The sequence below is a fragment of the Gorilla gorilla genome, chromosome 8 (genome assembly GCF_029281585.2).
Source record: "Gorilla gorilla gorilla isolate KB3781 chromosome 8, NHGRI_mGorGor1-v2.1_pri, whole genome shotgun sequence".
Taxonomy (NCBI): domain Eukaryota; kingdom Metazoa; phylum Chordata; class Mammalia; order Primates; family Hominidae; genus Gorilla; species Gorilla gorilla.
In genome coordinates this window covers 40298651-40320599 of record NC_073232.2, presented here as the reverse complement: position 1 = coordinate 40320599, position 21949 = coordinate 40298651, and the positions used below count along the sequence as shown (strand labels likewise).

The 21949-nt window shown below is 43.7% G+C and overlaps 1 protein-coding gene across 1 annotated transcript in view; it reads left to right on the top strand.

Annotated features, from left to right (window-relative positions):
• The window catches only part of LRMDA (leucine rich melanocyte differentiation associated), a 1137335-nt gene that overhangs the window by 2990 nt on the left and 1112396 nt on the right, over positions 1–21949 (top strand). Inside the window, exon 2 of the mRNA XM_063709979.1 lies at positions 3959–4059. Within this exon, the coding sequence (XP_063566049.1) occupies positions 3959–4059 (101 nt within the window). The remainder of the gene's footprint in view (positions 1–3958; positions 4060–21949) is intronic.

Sequence of the window (21949 nt, the reverse complement as noted above, 5' to 3'; positions counted from 1 at the left end):
CACCTTTGGAGGAGTTAGTGTTAGTCCAGTTGCAGAAGAGGAAACAGAGACTCGAAGATGGTGACTCATCCACGACAACACAGCTAGCAGTGGCAGTACTGGGAATCAGAGTTGTACCTATGGTTGTTTCTACTCCGACAGCTTCCAGTACCACACATACACTTATTTATTTATGATTGAATGATAAGGTCTTGCTCTGTTGCCCAGGCTGACATGCAGTAGCGCAATCATAGCTCACTGCAGCCTTGAACTCCTAAGCTCAGGCAGTCTTCCTGCCTCAGCCTCCTGAGTAGCTGGGAATACAGGTGTGCACCACTGTGCCCAGCTCAGTATTACAAATTTAAAATCGAGGATCTCCCACCCCTGGCTAGGGGTAGGCATCATAAAATAATCTCCTCAACATCTGACTGTTGACAAACTTATCATCTCCAGAAATGCCCTGGGAGCCAGAGAGTCCCAACGCAAAGTGAAACCTGCAGTCTTCTGCAGTTTGGTCATTTTCTGCAGCTTTGGCTTGGAGGGATTGGGTGTGTACATGGGTGGGGACCCCTTCCAGACACTCTCCTTTCCCTTTCTAGTTTCCTCTCCGTAGGGGTCTTTAACTTGTTATATTTTCATTTGCCTGGTAATGGTGTCCTTTCCTGTTATTCCACACAGGGTGGAGGTCTTAGGGTACAAATTATAGAAAATAGAGAAATTATAAGTTTGAATCTTTGTTCCTCAGTGCAGTCTAAATCAAGGTAATTGACTAAATGCAATGGTGTTCTGGATATGCTCTTGCTTCTGTGCCATTTAAGATCTATTAATCTCTGTATCCGGTCTCCCTTTTGCTGAAGAAGCAAACTATTTTTGGTTTGGCTCTTCTGGCCTTGAATCTTACATTAGGTGGTCCTGTGCTCTAAGAAGCTTCCTGACATCCTGAGAGGTAAGGTCTTCCCTCAGAAGCACTTCTTAAGTCTTTTTTCTAGTTTCAAGCGTTGCTTGCAATGTCTGGCAGTGGCTGCTTGCTGCTTTTAAGCCTTTTCCAGCCGATTTGAGCCCTTCAGCCTGGTCGGCTTAACTCACATCTCTAAAAGCTTCTACTTTACCACAGGGGTTATCTAAGCATGCAGATTACTTATCGAGTTGGTTCTCATGCTAAACTTTTGAGACTTGGTCTTCACATTTGAGAACAGTGAGAACAACTTGTATTTTTCTTAGTCTTCCTAGGATGTTGTATAGTTAAGACCATGTAATGAAACAGGCTGCTGACAGTCTCATCAGATGTTGTGAGTGATCCAAATGCTTTGTGATAGCTCTCCTTGGTGCTCCTGTTTCCTTTGAATGGAACTCCTACAGAAGAAAAAGGGAAGCAAATATCCCTCTCTTTTCCCAGGCTCTAACACTCTTCTTGGGCCCTCAGTGTAGCACCGTGGGAGAAGTTCTTGCCCTTTCAGCTCAGAAGACTCATTTTGAAGCCAAAACATGATGATAGATGCACCACTGGCATTTGCTGATCAAGAAAACTCATGTCTGCCTGGTATGGTGGCTTGTACCTGCAATTCCAGCTATTTTAGGAGGCTGAGGCGAGGGGATTGTTTGAGTTCAGAGTTTGAGATCAGCCTGAGCAACACAGTGAAACCCTATCTCTTTAAAAAAAAAAAAAAAAAAGAAATCTCACACCCACATGTGGATTTGTAAGCACTCCATGGCCCCGAAGTTGGAAGTCCTTATTTATGGCATAGGACTTGATCTGGGCTCTATCACTAAGAAGCTGTATTGTGCTGGGCAGGGCTCTGGAGTCTTAGTTTCCTTGTATAAAACATCAGAAGTTTTGACAAACTGGGTCTCTATTAGATTTAGTCCTTGGTCATTCTAAGAGGAAAGAGCCCAGTTTCTGCATCTAAAACTCAACGTCTCTGCTATATATATAACAGAGGTCTTGACTGATAATATGTGCAAGACAGTAGTGCAGGCTGGGGTGAATGGGATGGATTTTCTGGTGGGTGCCATGGACATGGGGTTCATTGTGAATGTACAATACAGAAGAAGCTGCTGAATTTTTTTTTTTTTTTGAGACAAGTCTGGCTCTGTCGCCCAGGCTGGAGTGCAGTGGTGCAATCTCGGCTCACTGCAAGCTCCGCCTCCAGGGTTCACGCCATTCTCCTGCCCTAGCCTCCCGAGTAGCTGGGACTACAGGCACCCACCACCATGACCGGCTAATTTTTTTTGTATTTTTAGTAGAGATGGGGTTTCACCATGTTAGTCAGGATGGTGTCGATCCCCTGACCTCGTGATCCTCCCACCTCGGCCTCCCAAAGTGCTGGGACTACAGGCATGAGCCACCGCGCCTGGCCAAGAAGCTGCTGACTGAGCAGAGATCCTGAGGGAAATCGAAGTCCCCAGATAGAATAGGGCCTTATAGCCACAGTCTCTCTGGGGCATATGATTTCTGTCTCAGCTTGGAAGCAGAACTTAATTTATTACACAAGGAACTGTGAAGAAAGATGGACCCAGGTAGAAAGAGGAGAGATTGCTAGATTGAACTTGGAGTCCTTTGTTTTTTAGCCTATATCTTCTTGAGTCAAAATTACTTTATTGGAGTCAGCTATTTTTCTGTCCTTTCTCCTTATTTTCTCTCCTCCTAGAATGAAGTTACTGAAGGAGAGTGGATATAGGATATTGCATTGTCAGCAGTTTGTCCTCATTGGATAGGAGAAGGTTGAGAGATGACTGGAGATGTTGAGGGTGTCAGGGTTCAGTGCAGCTTGTATTAGTTTGCACCATGTAAAAGAGCTATTTTGTGGTTCTAAAATGGTTGGATATTGGTAGTTCACATAGTTGAACCTAATATCTGAGGATGTAAGATGGCCACCATAGTCTTGTTTCCCATGAGGAAACACCCTCCTGGGGAGTCTCTCTCTCTCATTCTAAGAGATCTTTGTCTATATGTGTGGAAGAATGTGATTTGTAGGGAAACCAGAAGAAGGTTATAGCCGTGTCTTGGGCTTGAATTTCGAGCTGGGGGTTGAACATGTTGTATTTTAGGGAAACAGCATGCATTGTGGCCCACTGGTCAACTCGGCCTCATGGGTTTATTTTATGGTTTGAGGATTAGTTGCCAGTCTGCCCACAGAGTGCTGTTTGTAAAAATGGGTTCCAAAAACTGGGTGATTAGGGTAGTGAGAAAGTCCATTGACCTTCTCACAGGTTCTGGAATCAGTTCAGATTCAGTTCAGTTCAGCCTTTTAATATTTGGGCACATACAGGTACTTAATAATAAATAATCTGTAATAAATAGAAGAATGCCCAAAGAAACAGCTTTGTGCACAGAGTGGGATTGACTGCCAAAGGGCCTCTGGAGGAGGGACATTCAGGAGCCCTGGACACACATCGTTGCCCTGTTGCCTTCAAATCAGCTTTGTTTGGGTGTGGAGGGCATTTTGTACACAGTGGCAACTGGATGGGATTGGTGGTCTGGGGAGGTTTTCTTTTCCAACCCTATTTGTTCCAGCACCCTGAAGGTTGGATGCTGGTAAGTGCATCTGCTGTGTCTTTTATGAGGTAATGTGCATACCAGGGTACTGGAGGGCAGTGGAGGAGAGGGAGAAGAAGGGGCAGAGGAGCAACTGTTGCAAAAGCCCCTGAGTGAGAGGGTGATTGTTGCGGTTATATCAATGTGCCCTGATATTCAGGTTTCTTTTGGACACCTGAATCTGGCCAATTTTAGTCCAATTTCCATTGTCCTGGGATTAGTCTTCATCATGTTAACTGCACCAGGAAAGGGGAGCTGTTGGTGGAGTCCTTGGAGCCCCCAAAGCTGATTTGATCAGGGAAACAGTCACAAGTGTGGCCTTTTTGTGTGTGAGAAACATGCGTTTCAAGTTGCAGAAGCAATCATTGGATCAGTAATTTCAGGGTTGGGAGCAGCTGGGTGATTTCCATTTGCCACATTGTTTCTGTTCCATTTAATTTCCAGGTGTCCTACATAGGCCAGGACTGCAGAGAAATTCCAGAGCACCTTGGCAGGGACTGTGGACATTTCGCAAAGAGGCTTGATCTGAGCTTTAACCTTCTGAGGTATGTAACCTTCACAAGATGTAGGCCAGGCCTGGGAGGCCCAGTCCTCCTGGGTACTTTAGGGCCAAGCAGATAAAAGTCAAATGTTCCAACTCCAAATAGGTTGTCCTTTTATTCAGCAGAAGGCTCTGAGATGCGTGGAGTCACACCCCAAAGGTTTCACTGTGTCTGGTGATTCCTTGGCTGCCTTTTTTTGTGCTGCTGAAGAGGCAGGCAGCATATTGAGCCTCATCCATTTCACACGAGTTCCTATGAGAGAGCCATCATATTTTCACTGTGTTCTTTTCATTTCTCACGGACACCTGTGCAGACAGGTCAGAATACTCTTGGGGCAGGAATGAGATGAAGCCTGCAAGAGTGTTTTGGGGTGTCTAGGTGTGCTTTTTTAGGATAAACACGTGTCCCAAAACATTCGTCGAGTCACAGGTAGGGTGTGTGTATGTGTGTGTTTTCTTTCTTTTGTCTTTTTATGAATGGGAGCTTTAAATATTTGTGATGATAATTTCTCCCAGATGGTGTTTCAAAGCAATTTAAATACTGCTGGTGTGGAGTGGGTGGGAGGGAAACTCTCTGACAACTGTTCCAGTCTTGGCAAAGGTAAGTGTGATCTTGTATATTATTCCAGTGGAGAATACAGGCAGTTATTTCCTTTCTCCCTAAAAGGTTATGCCTTGCGCCTGGTTTGGGGGCTTAGAGGAAAGAAGTAAGAGGTACTTGGAAAGCAGGTGTCAGTGGGATAAGAGCAGGGGTCAGGCAGGGCGATCGCTTTTCCTCCTAACAAGGTGGTGCCACCCAGGGCTTTTTCCTCCATGCCCTCCTTGAGAGCTGTGCTGCCCTCTGAGTGGGACAGACTGTCCTGGGGTCAAAGGAGAGATAAGAACCTGAATTCCCTTCCAGGGCCCAAGCACTTTCCTGCTTCTAGGCCTTGGAGTCTTCATTTCCCACAGCTGAGTCAGGATACTTGGGAATTAGGAATTTGTAATTGGAAAATGGAACACAACTCTGGAAAATGAACACAACTCAGGGTAATAAGGCACGAGAGTTGGAAGAGGATTTGTTTGAGGTCAGCCAGCGGAACTCCTTGGATGCTGCTCGGGAGCACATGGCCACACAGAGCTGTGTTGTTTCCAGGAAAGGGGCACCCTGAGGGTTGTGGTGGATGGAGAGTGGCCGCTGTCTGTGTATTCTTCCTTACTCCCAAAGGGTTTGTGTGCATCTGGGGAGAGGTGGAAACTGACAAGTTGTAAAGTAGTACACAGGGATGAGAGGAAGCCAAATAAATACATGCTGACTCTAGAGAAATGAAGGATGTGTTTTTTGTTCCAATACCTAAGGAGAGGACCGAGTGCGTGGCCTTGAGTGCTCCAGCTTCCCAGAGCAGACTTAGGCAAAAGTCTCCCTTTCCTGGGCATGGAAGGAGTTCCTCCTGTGTGACCAGCCCCCAGGGGCTCAGGGCACTGGAGCTCGGGTTGTGGTTGCCCTGAGTAGTTAGTGGGAGCCAGATGTGGATTTGAGGAGGCTGGACCCCGTGAGGGAGCATCAGTGCATGCGGATCATGGGACTGGGCTGTTGGGTTTGAGGAAACACAGCCATGTCCAGGGGCCCCGCCTTTCTTTGGGAGAGGAGGTACTGGACCTTGGGAGGTGTGTATGTGTGGCAAGAAGGGGCTGTTGGCTCTGAGGGGCTGGATCTATATGGATTTATTGTAGGAAATGACACATACTAGATGCAGGAAAATTTCGTAAGGGGGTGGCTGAAAAGTGGATTCAGAGGGAGAGCACTGAAGATTTGTATTTTCCTTTGCTGAGAGGAGAGACATTTCTGTAGTGTTGAGTTTGAGTTGGTTTCACATCTGGTCAGGAGCCTGTTCTTGTCCGTGTTGTGGTCAGTGTGTGAACTCCACGCTGGACAGTAGCTGAGTTTGGGCAGGGATGAGGAGTGGAGGGGTGAGGTCTAAGGTTCAGAAAAAGTTTGTGTTTAAGAACTTGGTTATGCTGGAGGCAGTTGCAGACCAGAATGGAGAAAAGCACTCCTGACTTGAGTTGGGTGTGCTTGGGACTGGATCACCTTTGACCTTCTTTATTTACCTAATTGGAGGGAAGATCAGGGGAGGCAACACTATTTCTCTTGGGTGTTAGAAGAAGATTCGAGCTTATTTGGGCACTGGTCTCTATCTTTGCCTTCAGCTGAATCAACATCTAAGATGTTTTAGATGCTTAGCTAATTCCTCTTAAAAAAAGAATAAGCAGAGGCCGGACGTGGTGGCTCACACCTGTAATCCCAGCAGTTTGGGAGGCCAAGGTGGGCAAATCACCTGAGGTCAGGAGTTCAAGACCAGCTTGGCCAACATGGTGAAATCCTGTCTCTACTAAAAATGCAAAAAATTAGCTAGGCATGGTGGTGGGTGCCTGTAATCCCAGCTACTTGGGAGGCTGAGGCAGGAGAATTGCTTGAACCTGGGAGGTAGAGGTTGCAGTGAGCTGAGATCATGCCATGGTACTCCAGCCTGGGCAACAAGAGTGAAACTCTGTCTCAAAAAAGAAAGAAAGAAAGAGAAAAAAGAATAAACAGGAGAGGGGGAAAATAGGGAGAAGAGAAGAGACAGGAGATTCTAAACTTACCTTCCAAATGAGTGGGGATGGAGTGGATGACCCAAGCTCTCTAGGCTTCAGGGATCATGATATCCAAATGAAATATTGTAAATCCACATCCCATGTTCTATAGAAAGTTTCTACCCAGGCCCCTCTGCCCCTCACTATTTCCGTGGGTTTGCAGGGAGCATGTTTCCCAGTCAGGCTGCCCTGCACCCAGCACACCACAGCTCCCTGACCATCTTTCGGCTCTGTTGTCTGCTATTCTTCCTCTTGAGCAGCCTGCCTGGCCCCACTCGGGACACACCCTTCATTTCTCCAAAGCCCAACACCATGTTATTATGTATTGACTTGTACTGCCAGCTGAAGGTGTAGTGAAGAGGGCTGGGTGGTAATTGTGGCACACAGCAGGAGATAAGGTTGAGATAGCACTGTTCCTGGAAATTTTTGGGGTTCTGCTTGCCACAGAGAATTTCTCCCTGGCAGTGCTTCTAATTAGGGTCAGGCCTCCTGCATGTGACTAATGCCTCTTTCTCCGAGGCCCTTTCTCTCTTTTCCATGCCACTTACCATCTTTCCAGAGCTATCCTCAGAAGCACAAACTTCTTCCTTTGTTATATATAGAAAAATTAACCCTTTCCTCTACTTTTAGAACATCTCTACAGGCTTTCTTTCTTTTTCTTTTTTTTCCTCCAAAGAGTCATATCAGGATATTGCCTTAAACAGAGCAATACCTTGATAAATAAAAACTTTGCACTCCTCTAGGTTGCAAGATCAGCTGCAGTCCATTTGTGTTTTAGGGCAAAGTTTACTTTTAGGCAAGGAGTTCTGTTTATTCAGTTTTTATATAGCTAATACATGCACATGGCACAACCTTTAGAAGGAGCAAACATGCAGTGAGAAGAAAGTCTCATTTACACCATGTCCTTTAGCCTCCCAGTTTCCCTTTGCACAGCTACGTATTGTTACTCAGTTTTTGTGTCATCTTCCAGAGATATTCCATGCATATACTAACATACGATTTTTAAATTTTTTCCAACTTTATTGAGGCATAATTGACAGCTAAAAGTTGTATCTGTAGCATACAACATGATGTTCTGATACATGCATACATTGTGAGATGATTACTGAGCTGAAGCTAATTAACATATCCCTTACCTCACACAGTTCCCTTTTTTGTATGAAGAGAACATGAATGATCTATTGTCTTAGCAGATTTCAAGTATACAATACAGTAATATTAACTATAGCCACCATGCTGTACATTACATTATGTTTAAGTTCTTGATCTATTTTGAGTTGATTTTTGTATATGATCTGAGAAAAGGGATCAATTGTTTTGTATATGGTGTGAGATAAGAGATCAGTTTTTTCTTCCACATATGGATATCCAGTTTTTCTAACACCATTTATTGAAGAGACTGTTCTTTCTCCTTTGTGTGTTCTTGACACCTTTGTTGAAGGTCAATTGACTGTCAATGCAGATTTATTTCTGGGCTCTCTATTTTATTCTGTTGGTCTATATGTCTGTTTTTATGTCGGTATGTATTGTTTTGATAATTATAGCTTTGTAGTATGTTTTGAAGTCAGGTAGTGTGATGCCTCTAGCTTTGTTCTTTTTGCTCAAGATTGCTCTATTTGGAGTCTTTCGTGTCACATGAAATTTAGGATTTTTTTTTTCTATTTCTGTGAAAAATGCCATTGGAATTTTGATAAGGAGTGCATTGAAACTGTTGATTGCTTTAGGTCATATGGGATATCTTCCTTTATGTCTGTATCCTTCAGTTTCTTTCATCAATGTTTTGTACTTTTCATTGTACAGCTCTTTTACCTCTTTGGTTAAATTTATAGGAATAAATTTTATTCCTATAAAATATTTTATTTTTTCATGTTATTATAAATGGGATTAAGTTTTTTGGATAATTCTTTGTTAGTGTATAGGGATGCAGCTGATTTTTGTGTGTTGATTTTGTATCCTGCAACTTTACTGAATTTGTTTATTCTAACAGTTTTTTGGTGTAGTCTTCATGGTTTTCTATGTATAAGATCATGTCATCTGCAAACAGAGACAATTTTACTTCTTCCTTTCCAATTTAAATGCCTCCTATTTCTTTTTTTGCCAAATTGCTCTGGCTAGGACTTCTATTACCATACTGAATGGAAATGGTGAGAGTGGGCATCCTTATTCCTGATCTTAGAGGAAAAGTTTTCAATTTGTTTCTGTTGAGTGTGATGTTAGCTGTGGGCTTGTCATATATGGCCTTTATTATGTTGAGGTAGATTCATTCTATACTTAATTTGTTGAGAGTTTTTATTATGAAAGGATGTTGAATTTTATCAAATGCTTTTTCTGTTAATATGGTATCCTTTATTCTGTTAATGTGGTATATATTATATATCAATAAATGTGGTATATCACATTTATTGATTGCGTATGTTAAACTATCCTTGCATTCCAGGGATAAATCCCACTTGATGATGGTGCATGATTCTTTTAATGTGCTGTTGAATTTGGTTTGCTGATTGTGTTGAGTATTTTTGCTTGTATGTTCATCAGGGATATTGGCTTGTAGTGTCCTTGTCTGGCTTTGGTATCAGGACAATGTTGATCTTGTTAAGTAAGTTTGAAAGTGTTCCCTCCTCTCCAATTTTTTGTAAGTGTTTGAGAAGGATTGATGTTAATTCTTTAAATGTTTGATAAAATTCACTAGTGAAGCCATCAGGTCCTGGACTTTTCTTTGTTGGGAGATTTTTGATTATTTATTTAATCTCCCTATTATTGATCTGCTTGGGTGAATTTTTTTATGTGGCTGGATTTGTATTTACTGCTTGCCAAGATGTTAGTTAAAAGAAAGGCACCAGGTTTCAACCACTCATATAAGGAACATCCTTCTTTGTTGTCTTGTCATTCATTCTTATCCATCCACAATCATTGTTAATTTCATTCATAAAAGAGATAGTTCTGCTGATTCTACTATGGCCACCTGTTTATGCTGGAAAGGAGGGTAGTTATGGACTTATAAGTTCTGGACTTTTGTTTGAAGTTACTGTATGTATTTTTTTTCTTCTCATTATACGTCAGAGTCTTCTTTCCTGCATTAACTATGGCAAATCCACTTCTGTGTTAGTTGGATTGTCCAACAGTAAACTGGTGACCTCTCCATGTAGAAGGTCATGGATTTCAGGCTGTATTGTTTTTGTGACTCTTTCCTGGGGGAGAATTAAAGTTACTGGAGCCAGTGTATACCCTGTCAGGTTAGAAATTGGAAATGGAAGCAAGAAAACAGGCCCAAATGAAATTTCTGGCTCCCTTAAAAGGCTCACACATTCCTCTTTTCAGCTTTTTCAGCCTGGATCTGATTCTTCCTGCTGTGATCAGCCAGGAACCAGGTCAGCCATAGTGACTGTGAACTGGATTGAGTTCTCTGGACTCAATTCTCAGGGTCAGGGTCTTGCCATCCACCTTGGAATGAGGATAGAAGGTTTAGGGAGCTGATCAGGTAACAGCCAGGGGGCATGACATTTTGTCCCTTGAAATGGAATGCATTAGTGAATGTGAGTCCAATGTCTACATCTGTGCGAAATTGTATTTAAGATCTTTATTTTTTAAGATAATTTTTATAAGAGTAACAGTAATTAATATAGAAATATTGGAAAACCCAGAGAAAGTATGGAGGAAACCATCTTCCTCTGAAGTCACTGGTAATCTTACCAACCAGAAATCACCATTGTTATCATTGTATTGTCTTCCTAGTCTTTTACAATGCCAAATATTTTAAAAAATGATGCCATTGTTTACATTGTGTTGGAAGCATTTCCCCATCTCAATAAATACTTTACTGCATTACAATGTTTTTTTAAGACAGGGTCTCACTCTGTCACCCAGGCTGGAATGCAGTGGAATGATCATGACTCACTGCAACTCAACCTCAACCTCCCAGGCTCAAACGATCCTCCCACCTCAGCCCCTTGAGTAGCTGGGACTATAGGTGTGCACCACCACCATGCCTGGCTAATTTTGTTGTTGTTGTTGTTGTTAAATTTTGTAGAGGTGGGATCTCCCTATGTTTCCCAGGCTGGTCTTGAACTCCTGGGCTCAAGTGATCCTCTAACCTCAGCCAAAGTGCTGGGATTACAGGCATGAGCCACCATGCCCAGCCTGTATCACAGTTGTTAAAGGTTTCTCAAGTCTTTCCTTAGTGTTGGACATTTAGTTTTTTTTTTTTTCCAAATTTCTACTATTATAAATAGCTCTAATATAAATATCTTTGTAATATTAATGAGTATGTCTCTGATTAGCTGCTTTGACAAATTCCTAGACAAAATAGGGCAGCTTTGGTACAGATGTCAGATTACCCTCTGGAGAGGTGATACCAGTTTCTTCTTCCAAGAGTATTTGAATGTCCATGGTCCCAAATTCTTCCTTGAGCTTGCTCATATTTTACCTTTCCTTTGTTAATTAGTAAAGATAATTCTGTGCTTTAGCCGGTGTTGGTTCCTTAATCTGCTCAACGCAAAGAGGACATTTTAATGAACTGTTCCAGCTTTTTAGTTTCTCATCTCCCCTGATTGGGGCAGGGCAGAGTTCTCCTTGGTGGCCCCATTCCCCTCCCCCAGGGGCCCTGAATGGGCTGCCTGCTTAGCTTGTTGAACACAGCAGGCAGAGCAGAGCTCCCATGGCAAACAGTGATAAATATTCCCATGTCAACCTGGCAATAAAAGCGAGAGGGTTTAATTGATCTATGGCAACAGGAAGCTTACGTTTTAAAAATTAAATTCTTTGCAGCTGCATCTTATTTTGCATCACTCTGATAAATGCATGGGCTGGAGAATTGCTTAGCAGAAAGTTTCTTAGGTAGAGCTTGCTTGTTGCTTCCTTGGCTTTGGTCAGGATGAGGGTAAAGGGCTTTGGAGTTTGGGAAACTTCAGAAAAGAAACAGTGGCCTTGCCCTTTCTCCCCTGCTGCAGGCAATGAGGCAGACACCTGGAATACTGTCAGAGCTGCTTTGAGGACAGACACACCATACTTTCTGTGTCTCTGTTATGAACTGCTAGACAGAGCTGGGCTGTTAACTTGCTGCTCTGTTGGGAAGATGGGCAGTGTAATGAAAAGAACCAAGGCTTTGGGGTTGGACCATCCTGGCTTGAAATCCTGCTTCTGTCACTCACCTGTTGGTTAACTGACTGTGGGCTAATTGCGGAAGTGTTGAGTGCTGTGTGTAATGTGCCTTCTAAATTACCTGGCATATAATGGGTCTTTAGTAAATATAGTGCTTAGAAGATGGTGCTAGTGAGGCTAAGAGCCTGGGCTTGACCGTCCATGAGGGCCATTTCACTATGGTTGTCATTGGGGCTCCTCACAGATAGTCAGGATTTCATCTCCTTCAACACATAATGTGTTTGCATATCTCAGCGTTCTTTGGTATGAACACTGGGCAGAATCTGTAAGAGCCAGTAAATGATTTGCCACTTTGTCTTTTAGTAATATGATCATCAGTCTTGGGTTCTGACTGGAATGAGTATAACCCTTTGCTTATCTGTTGTGGACATAGATTTTGAATGAGAAATACATCTGTGTTATAAGATTTTGGAGTTACTTGTTAATGCAGCATAACCTAGCCTATCCTAACTAATATAAATACCTTAGCTTTCCAACTGTCCCTGATATTCCATAGGCTAAACCAGCTCACCTCATATGTATTTTTTATCCCTGCCAGCTAGGAGCATATATTTGATCATGTTCCAGTGGGACTGGGGAGAGAAAATTCCCCACCCAGACTCTCAGGAGAACAGTTCAAAGGACATGTTCTGTTGGTAGTGGGTCTTCATTAAATACTGGCTTTGCAGCCAAGGGCCTTATTCATATTTATTTCCAACCTCAAATGTAGTGGTCTTATTTGGGAAGCATGCTGATACTGGGGTAGGGGAGGCAACAGAGCTCATGTCTGTAAGCCTTGAGCAGAAGAGGTGATGGTAGAAAAGATAGACTTTAGAAGATAAATTGTTAGTGAATTTTCAATGTAGTTCTAGGGCATTGATATATCCTGACTGATTCCTAGGAGGCAAGGTTCTATGTATGTTAGAACCAGTGTTCTCTTTAAGCTGAGCAATGCAGTAAAAAAAAAATATTTTTGTTCCAAGAATATCACTGGCCATCCTGGTGTCTCCAGCTACCACCAGAACATACAATGAAAAGATGAAGTGGAAAATGACTTGGTGGGTGATGTATAATGTCTCAGTTGTGACCAGCCTGGCCAACGTGGTGAAACCCCATCTCTACTAAAAACACAAAAATTAGCAGGGCGTGGTGGTGGGTGCTTATAATCCTAGCTACCTGGGAGGCTGAGGCAGGAGAATTCCTTGAACCCAGGAGGCAGAGGTTGCAATGAGCCAAGATCACACCACTGCGCACCAGCCTGGGCAACAAAGCAAGACTCCATCTCAAAAAAAAAAAAAAAAAAAGTTTCACTTAGAAGACTTTGATTCTCTTTACTTACACTTTCTGGAGTGACCTCCCTGCCTGTAGAAGTGTCAAAACAGTCTGACTAGCTTGGGCGTGGTGGCTCACACCTGTAACCCAGCACTTTGGGAGGCTCAGTTGAGCCCAGGAGTTTGAAACCAGCCTGGGGAACATAGCAAGACCCCATCTCTACAAAAAATACACATAATTAGCTGGGTGTGGTGGCATGCACCTGTAGTTTCAGCTACTTGGGAGGCTGAGGTGGGAGGATCACTTGAACCCAGAAGGTAGAGGCTGCAGTGTTTGTGCTACTGCACTCCAGCCTGGGTGACAGAGCAAGACCCAGTCTCAACAACAAACAAACAAAAATCTGACTCAGTAAGGGAGGGAAGAGCACTAAGGCAGCAGGTTTCAGGCCAATGTGAGGGTGGTTTTTGTGGCACTCCCTCCTCCCTAAGGCTTTCTGACTTCCTGGATTTCTACCCAGAGAAAATGATACTTTGTGCCACGGTAAGACTGGCCCAGGAGGTGGTGGGCAACTGGAGAGAGTTGCTAAGGGGCCACAGGACTTCCCTGAGGTTCACTTTCTTGAATGATGATGATCCCTGTAACTTGCAATATAATTTAGAAAGTGCTTTCATAAACATTGTCTCCATATTTCCTGCAGCATTTGCCTCTAAGATAAGACATTCCTAGACTTTTGTATAATGCTTTTTATTTCCCCTCTCACCCATTTTGCTGTCCCAGAATCTTGGGGTTTATTTTCCTGTCTTGTAAAGTCTCTCTCTCTCCCTGAGCTGTTGGAATTTGGGCTGCACTGCCCCACCCTCTCCCTCTGCCCTGCTGTCTGTTCTGAGGACATTATCGTGCGTGTGAGTGGTGCTGCCTTCCACATTGTCAGGGTGGCTGTTAGGAGCAGTGGTGATTTGGGGGTGTTAGGAAGGAGACTGGAGAATTTAACCCTTTCAGACTTTCTACTTGCTAGACCTTCAAGTTCTCAACCAGGAAATTCTGCTACTATAGAGGGCATTTTATTGTCACAGTGATGGGGGTGGGCTCTACTAGCATTTAGTGGGTGAGGCCAGAGATGCCAAATATTGTCAGGGCGTAGGACAGCTTTGGATGAAAGGAATCCTTCCCCCACCATGCCAACTGCAGCCTGTTGAGAAAGACCTCTGGGGCCCTGTTGGAGATGGCTGGCAGAATGGTTCTCTTGATGAGCTTCATGATAAAGCAGACTTGCCAGTAATACCAAGAGAGAAGACTGGCTCTACTCTCCAAAGGAGTCCAGGGACAGAGAGTCAGACAGATGACATCAGAAGTCATGTTTAGGCTGGGCGCAGTGGCTCACGCCTATAATCCCAGCACTTTGGGATACTGAGGTGGGCGGATCACTTGAGGTCAGAAGTTCAAGACCAGCCTGGCCAACATGGCAAAACCCCATCTCTACTAAAAATACAAAAATTAGCCAGGTGTGGTGGCATGCACCTGTAATCCAAGCTACTCGGGAGGCTGAGGCAGGAGAATCATTTGAACCCAGGAGGCGGAAGTTGCAATGAGCCAGGATCGTGCCACTGCACTCCAGCCTGGGCGACAGAGTGAAACTCCATCTCAAAAAAAAAAAAAAAAAAAGAAGTCGTGTTTATTTGCAGCTAACGTTATCAAGTATACACTACATGCCATGGCTGGGCAGAACACTTACATATGTTATCTCATTTACTCCCAACAACATTTTGAGAATGGAGCTGTTCTTATCCACATTTCACAGATGAAGCAACTGAGGCCCAGAGAAGCAGAGTAATTGCCTGAGACCACCCTGATGGTTAAATGGGAGAGCTGGGATAAATGGCCCCAGTGGTCTGACTTCAGCTTTACAGTTATCCTAAACTGCTTTTCATGGTGTAAATCTTTTTTCTGTGTGTGGGAGACGACAGCTACTGCCAAGCCTGTATTTACTTTTGGGTGGGGATTGGGAGGGAAGTTTCCTTCTTTTTTTTTTTTTTGAATCATTAAAGCCTGTGGAAGTCACTATACCAGGGTCTGAGTAGATTTTGTTGCTCTGAGTTCAAGACCCTAGAGGCCCTGAAGTCATATGTATATAGCATTTCCTGCTCTCTCCCATTTCTCTAAAACCTTTCTGATTTGGAAAGTTTGGCGAGGCAGGACCTCATGAGGCCTGGGAGGTGGGAGTTTCCCAGAGAACTTATCTTCTTTCTTCCTCTCCCCTGCTCTGTGAGATGTGGTTCAGATCAGAGGTCGCAGCCGTGGGACAAATGGCTCAACAACTGCTGACTGTGGTGCCAGCCTTGGGACTGGGGGACCTTGAGATGGACAACTGCATGCTTGAATTTTGAGTCTGAAGGGAAAAGAAGAGGTGCGTGGGGGTGTGTGTGTATTTGCACTTGAACTCACTTGCCTGCACACACCCACCATCTGAAAGGCCTCTTTCCTCTCCTCAGGGACTGTAGTGTTGGTGATTTCAGCTGTTCCCTGCTCCTTGATGATGAAAGGGGAGCGATTATGCTTTTTGCTGGGTGTCTGTGTTTAATTGCAGGGATATAATAACTACAAATTCTCCCTGGCCGAGACTTTTCTAATAAAAGGTTTCTTCCATCCCAGCTGCTTTCTCTTCCCTTTCACACCCCCACCCCCATCACTGTCCTAGCACAAGGTCACTTAGGGTTTTAAATGAGAGAGAGACACACACATGTTCAGGTTTCGCGTAGAGTTTTTTTTTAAAGCTCCTCCTCCAGACCCATCATTATGGAGATCAGCTGCTTGCCCCCACCTCTGCACCACCTCCCCTAAGCTCCTTGCTGAGTTTATACAGAACCCAATTTTTCAGTCTCTTGGGTGTCTGCTTTTTCTCTGGTTCTGAAGAAATAAGAGACGGGTAGAACAGGGAAGACCAACAAAAGAGGTTTAAAAGAAAAAAAAAATCACCAAACCATTCTTGAGATAAAGCAAGACTTATTAAACACAATTGGAGGGAGGGCAGGAGAGGGGGTGTTAACCCCCACACGGCCCGTTTCCTGCAGCTGGAGAAGTGTTTTAAGAAAATGCACCATTGTTAAAACTTTCTTTTTCCTTGATGGATTTATTTATAAGGTAGAGAAATATTTTCCCCATAATTGGGTAACTCTTAATAGTAGCAATTGCATATTTATCAGTGTGAGGGGCTGTTATTAATGTAACTGTCAGGCCCAAACACATTTCTGCATTAAATCCATTTAGTATGTGCATTATTCGGGCTCGAATGTCACCGGGACATCAAAGCCCCGTAGGCATGGAGAGCTCAGTGCCCTGCTGTGGCTGCCGAACAGGCCCTTGATCAATAAATGTAACATGTTAATGCAGAGCAAATAGAATAAAAGATTTCTTTGACAAGACATGAAAAATCACCTTGTGGCAGCTGGCATGTGATGCCGTTTCTGGGGAGACACTAGCAAAGTTGATCTGACAAGTAAAGAGGAGAGATGATGGTTGTAAGGTGCTTTTGTTTCAAACTTCTTTCTTGACCTGTCAGGTTTTGAAGGCGCCTCAATGGCTCTTTTTTGTCATGTGAAAATTGTAGTCTTAGGTAGTTATGAAGCAGTTATCTCTTCTCAAATTGTGAATGCTGCTGTTTAATTGATTCACTTAGCATTTGAAACTGTCACGCATTAATAATTGCGAAATCCTGTAGATACTGCGTGAGTGTGTCATGCTTAAATGTGTAGTTATCAGAAAATTAATATCCTTAATGAACCGGTGCTTTCAAACTAACATTGCATGAAATCTCTTTTGCCCTTTCATTTGCTGAAGCCACATCCGCCAGTTTGCCGAGAATCACCTCTCGACAGTTTGCTTTCTTGATGCCCGACAAATGCCAGCTTTGCTGTGGGTACATCGCGTGCTCAATGACAATAAATATAGTAATTATACTGGAGTTAGTAATTAACATAATTGTAGTCAATTACGACAAATACAGTGCAGAGCTAAATAAATGAGAGGGGAGAAATTAGCAAGCTAATTGATTTATCTTTACTTGGCTTTCTATTACAACTAGCAGGGCTGTTTTTCTTGGGGTAGGGGGAGTGGAGGGGAGAAAAATTCCCCACAAGGATTGTTTACAAATAACTGATTTTGTTTTGAAGTTGCTTTTGACTTACTACACTTCATCCCCTACCCTGCTTCTAAGGGGAAAAAAAGAAAAGAGAGACTTTAAATGCCAAGGGAACATTTTGTTAATTTAGCTACATCAAGCTGAATGCTGCAGCTAAGGCGAGGCAGGATTTAGCTTTCGCTACGTCTTGAGGAGTTATAATTTTTTCTTCTCAGCTATTGCTCTGGTAAAAAAAAAAAAAAAGCATTTTTTTGGTGTGTGTGTATGTGTGTGTTCTAAGTCTCCATCAGTGAGGTGGTGCTGTGCTGGATAGTACATTTGGGGGTTATATGTGCATGCTAATTTGCTCAATTCTGTGCCGTTGGCTTGGTGTAAGAAGTGGGCATGTTTTCCTTGGATCAGTCCCACTTGGTCTTGTTATGCCTTTTTCTTTCAGTACCCAAGGAAGGGACGGAGGAAAGAAGTGGCCAGCGTTGTTGGAGAGGTCAAGGGAGGGGCTCCAGTGCGGACCCCCTGCTCACTTCCTCCTTCACTACACTTCAGGATTTGCCTGGGGTCCTGGGCTGTCACACTCCTGAGGCTGCGTGGAAAGTTTTTGTTGGGGTCTCGATGCCCATTTATTTTGAGCTGGTTTATTCTGTGCTGCCTGGAGCCCTGGTTAATGGTGTTTATCGCGCGTCTCTGTTCTTTGTTCACCCTTTTCAATGTGATTGCTGTTCACGCCGCTAAGGGAGAATCTGCATGTTTTGAGACTTGGGGTTGCATCATAGCCTTGTTTTTTCTTGCAAATTTTAGAACAGGATTTTTTTTTTCTCTTTGCTTCTTGACACAAGATAAGGGCTAGTGGCCAGAGCCTTTTTTGGATCGGGTTTTAAAGCCTTACCCTTGCCTTACCCAAGGTTAAAACTCAGTGATTTCAGGATATGACTTTTTTTTTTTTTTAAATGTATCCAGTATCCATTGTCAACCTTACCACCACCCTAGGTTATTCCTCTGAAAATTCAGCAATTTAGCAAAGCAAAGATTTGTTTAGCTCTTCTTTCTGGAGATTTCACTGGATAGGTTTCTAGCCTGACTTGAAGGGAGTTTGAGGCAGCAATTTTAATTCTGTGTTGTGCATATAATCCTTCATGACCTCATGTGGAATTCAGTTTTCCAACTGCATTAAAAAAGCTGCCTGTATTTTATTTCATTGGGATGCACTTGGACACTGCTTAGTGTGGTCACTTGATTTGGAAATCAATTTCTGATATGAAATATTTATATACAAGAAAGCATTTAAATTATTTAAAGTTTACAAGCATAATGGTCTTTCCAATGAAGTCTCAAATTATTTTAGTAAATGTGGGGATCTTTTGAGAGGAAAAGACTTGTATATTTGGGGTGGCTGGAGGGGTAATGTTACCTGGAACTTCAGCCTGATTTAGTTTAATATGGGTCAAAGAGAAATCAGATGAGTCATATATGCAGCTTTGTTTACCCAAAAAAGATAAATTTCAGATATTATTGTATACCTCCAACAGGGCATCCTTCTGTGAATGCCTTCAGAGACAGAGAGAGAAAATGTGTGAAGAAGAGCTCTGGCAGTTGACCTTTGTCCAAATGTGGCATTTATAGTAGTTTTGTCTCTGCCTGGAGTCTCTACCTAGCTGCTGGTTTCCTACACTGTCTTTTCTTTTGAATTTCATAGCAAACATGAGTGGGGAAAAACATAGGTTGATGGCAAAGGAAGCTTCTTTTCATTTTTATTCCTTTAAAATTAAAGTTGTGCTAATTGAAGCTAGCTTTAGTTTGTCCCCGTACTGCTAAAGAAATGAAAGCATGGGATCATTTAGATGTATTCTTTTCAAATACAGTGCTGTTTGCAAAGGTGCCATTTTTTTCCCAAAGACTTTTCTATTTCACTTAGACATACAACCCTCTAGAGGTTTAAATATGTGAGTTTTGAGGTGCTTTGTTCCTCAAAAACCCTAATATGTTTTTTTCTTTTAACATTTGTTCTGCTTCAGCTCTGTTGATTGAATGTATTAAAATGCATTTTGGGGGTTGGTGGAGCAGAAGGTGAGAGGGGATGGGGTGTGTTAAGAGCTTTTGCTGACTTCTGAGGAGATAGATGGTTGGGCATTGCCCACTCACTCGCATGTCATATGTAGGGGTACAAAGTTGTGATCCCTTTCCTCACCCATCATAGGGGCCATGGCTGACACCTGTGTAACAAAAGACAGGTTAGCAAGAGAAAAGCATAGCAAATTTATTTAATCAAAATTTTATGTGACACAGGAACCTTGTGAACTGAAGGCCCCAAAACCCAGGGAATATGATCTGTTTCTATGCTAAGGTTTGATGAAGAAGGGACAGCCATGTAGAAATGTCATTGGACAAAAGGGTATGATCTAATGGTAACAGATGGAGGGGGCAGGGAACCTAGCAAGGCCTGCCTGCCTGGATTCTTCTTGGCTTCTCTGTGTAGCATCCTTCCTCCTGGCTATAGGGCAGGACGCTTCTGGAATGAGGGTCTTATGACCAACTATCAGACAAGGTAGGTCAGAGAATTTCTTTGTAGCCAGCTCCTACACAGAAAGGTGGGAGATGGTTTGAGTAATATTTTTAGGTTTTATGGTTTGTTTTAGGGGAGAGGGGTTCTACTTTCTACAGACCCACCTTGGGGAGGAGGAATTCTGGCTTCTGCAACTCTCACTTTGGGAAAGTAAAAGGGGCAGGAGACGGTCAGAGAGGCCTTGCATCCGAGGCAGCCTCTGAGACCTTCCCGTCTCCTTTAGTTCCAAGTACTCAGCATGCCAAAGCACCATACTCTGGGGTATCGTTTTCCGAGTCCCAACACAGTCTTTAAGGCGGGGAGGGTGCACTGGAATTGCCTGGTGGGGTGTTAATTTTGTTCCAGTGACTTATTTTTCAGAATGTATTCCCTATCCCTTCTAAGTGCTTCCTCCGAAAGTGCTGTGAGCCAGGAGCCTGGGCGGCAGCCATCTTCACCTGTGCTGGCAGTTGGATCACGGGTCTGTCCTGGTTGGCTCACGTGAATTCTTCCCAGATGCCTGAGGTGGACCAATATCACAGAGAGCTAACCATTCTTCCAGTTGTAATTGGATATAGCAAATCAGTACTCTGAATTCAATTCTTTCAGGCTGGGCTTTGGCAAGAAAAAAATCAGCCTTACCTGGGGTATAGAAAAATGGAGCCTGGCAGTGGCTCCTGAAAGTCTTTTGTCAAGTGCTCTGCCTCTGAGGAGCACTGTATTTGTTCCAGCTCGTGTCGTGAAGCCCAGAAGAATGACAGTAGGGGTAAATTTAACCATACACACCAAGGCTTTTCTTATCTTCTTCCTCTAACTGGTGGGTAGAAGTCAGGCCTGGGCCACTTATGTTTTGGAGGATGCCAGTAGGGTTACAGTGGTCTTTCTAGCTGCCTGGTACAACGGGACCCCTCCTTGGAGGCACCTGAGCTAGGTGGTCTTTCTTTAGAGTCTTGTCATGGCTTGTACAGGCATGGCAATAGACTAATCCTTTGACTAAATGAGAGTGGGAACTGCCCAGAATAGCATGATTTCCCCAAAACTGTCTTCAGATATACTCAAAGGCTGAGAACTTGACCACTGTCCCTTGCAGGTCTCCTCCTGTTTATTGTAGACACATAGGTATTGTTGTATACCTTCAGGTATCGAGAGACAGAGTTCCTGCAAAGGCCCCGAGTTGGGTTCCCAGCACGTGGACCTTACACCTGTGATGTTTCCCCATTTGAAAGCTCACATGCTCAATGTGGAGATAAGGCTAATACAGGTGAAATTATTAGAGAACAATATGGGGCCATGGTCAGATTCTCCCTGTGGACTTTGAGAACCTTTCAGTTCTCTCCTACTGGGGAACATAGCGACTCTGTCTACTGCCTGGGAAGCTTATTGTCTTTGAGCTAGTGAGTGGCATTAGGGAGCTATACATGGAGAAAGGGTTCCCAGCCAGCCCAGCAAAGCAGGTAAAATGACCCAGGTGAGACCTGGGTTGGCTCCTAGACAGGTGCATACCTTATGTACACACAGGATACCACAGTCCAATTAATTGCCAGGAGTATAATAGAGGTTCTCATGCCCAAGAAGTTCTCAGAAGGGAGAGCATCTTCGAAAGAAACTTCATGAAGAAACTGAGACCTGAGCCACCTCCTGGAGGGAGGGCAGGATTTTCCATGCTGCCTTAAGACTTCGGAGCCTGTACAACATCAGGGCTTTGGGGCCAGGATTTTCCTGAGTAGGAATGGTGAGAACCTGATCTGTATGCCCTCAGGAATGGGTTGGAATCCACAAGAGAAACTGGAGAACAGGGTAAGTTTCTTCCCACACCCAAAGACATAAACCCTTTTGCTGTGTAGCGTAGTGGTGATTCTGGGACATAGAAGCTGGCCATGCCAGAGTCTTTCAGAGAGGCCAGCCAAGTAAGGACTCAAGGTATGGGTTCTCCCATCAAACTTTCACCCTGGAGTGACAGGAGTTGCGGGGGAGACAAGCCACCTCCAGCGGGTGGAGGGCAGCCCATTCCCAGGCTGAGCAGGGCCTGCGTTTCGGCCCTGACACATATACGCGGCAATTACGCTGTTAGAAGGGTCACGGTTAATGCAGTTCTTCCAAGACTCCTGCCACAAGCATGTGCCTCTTCACACCCAGCAAGGCCCTGTGGGCTGGCTCTGTGCTCGTTCAGAAGGGGAGGAACCAAAACTTGAAACCTCA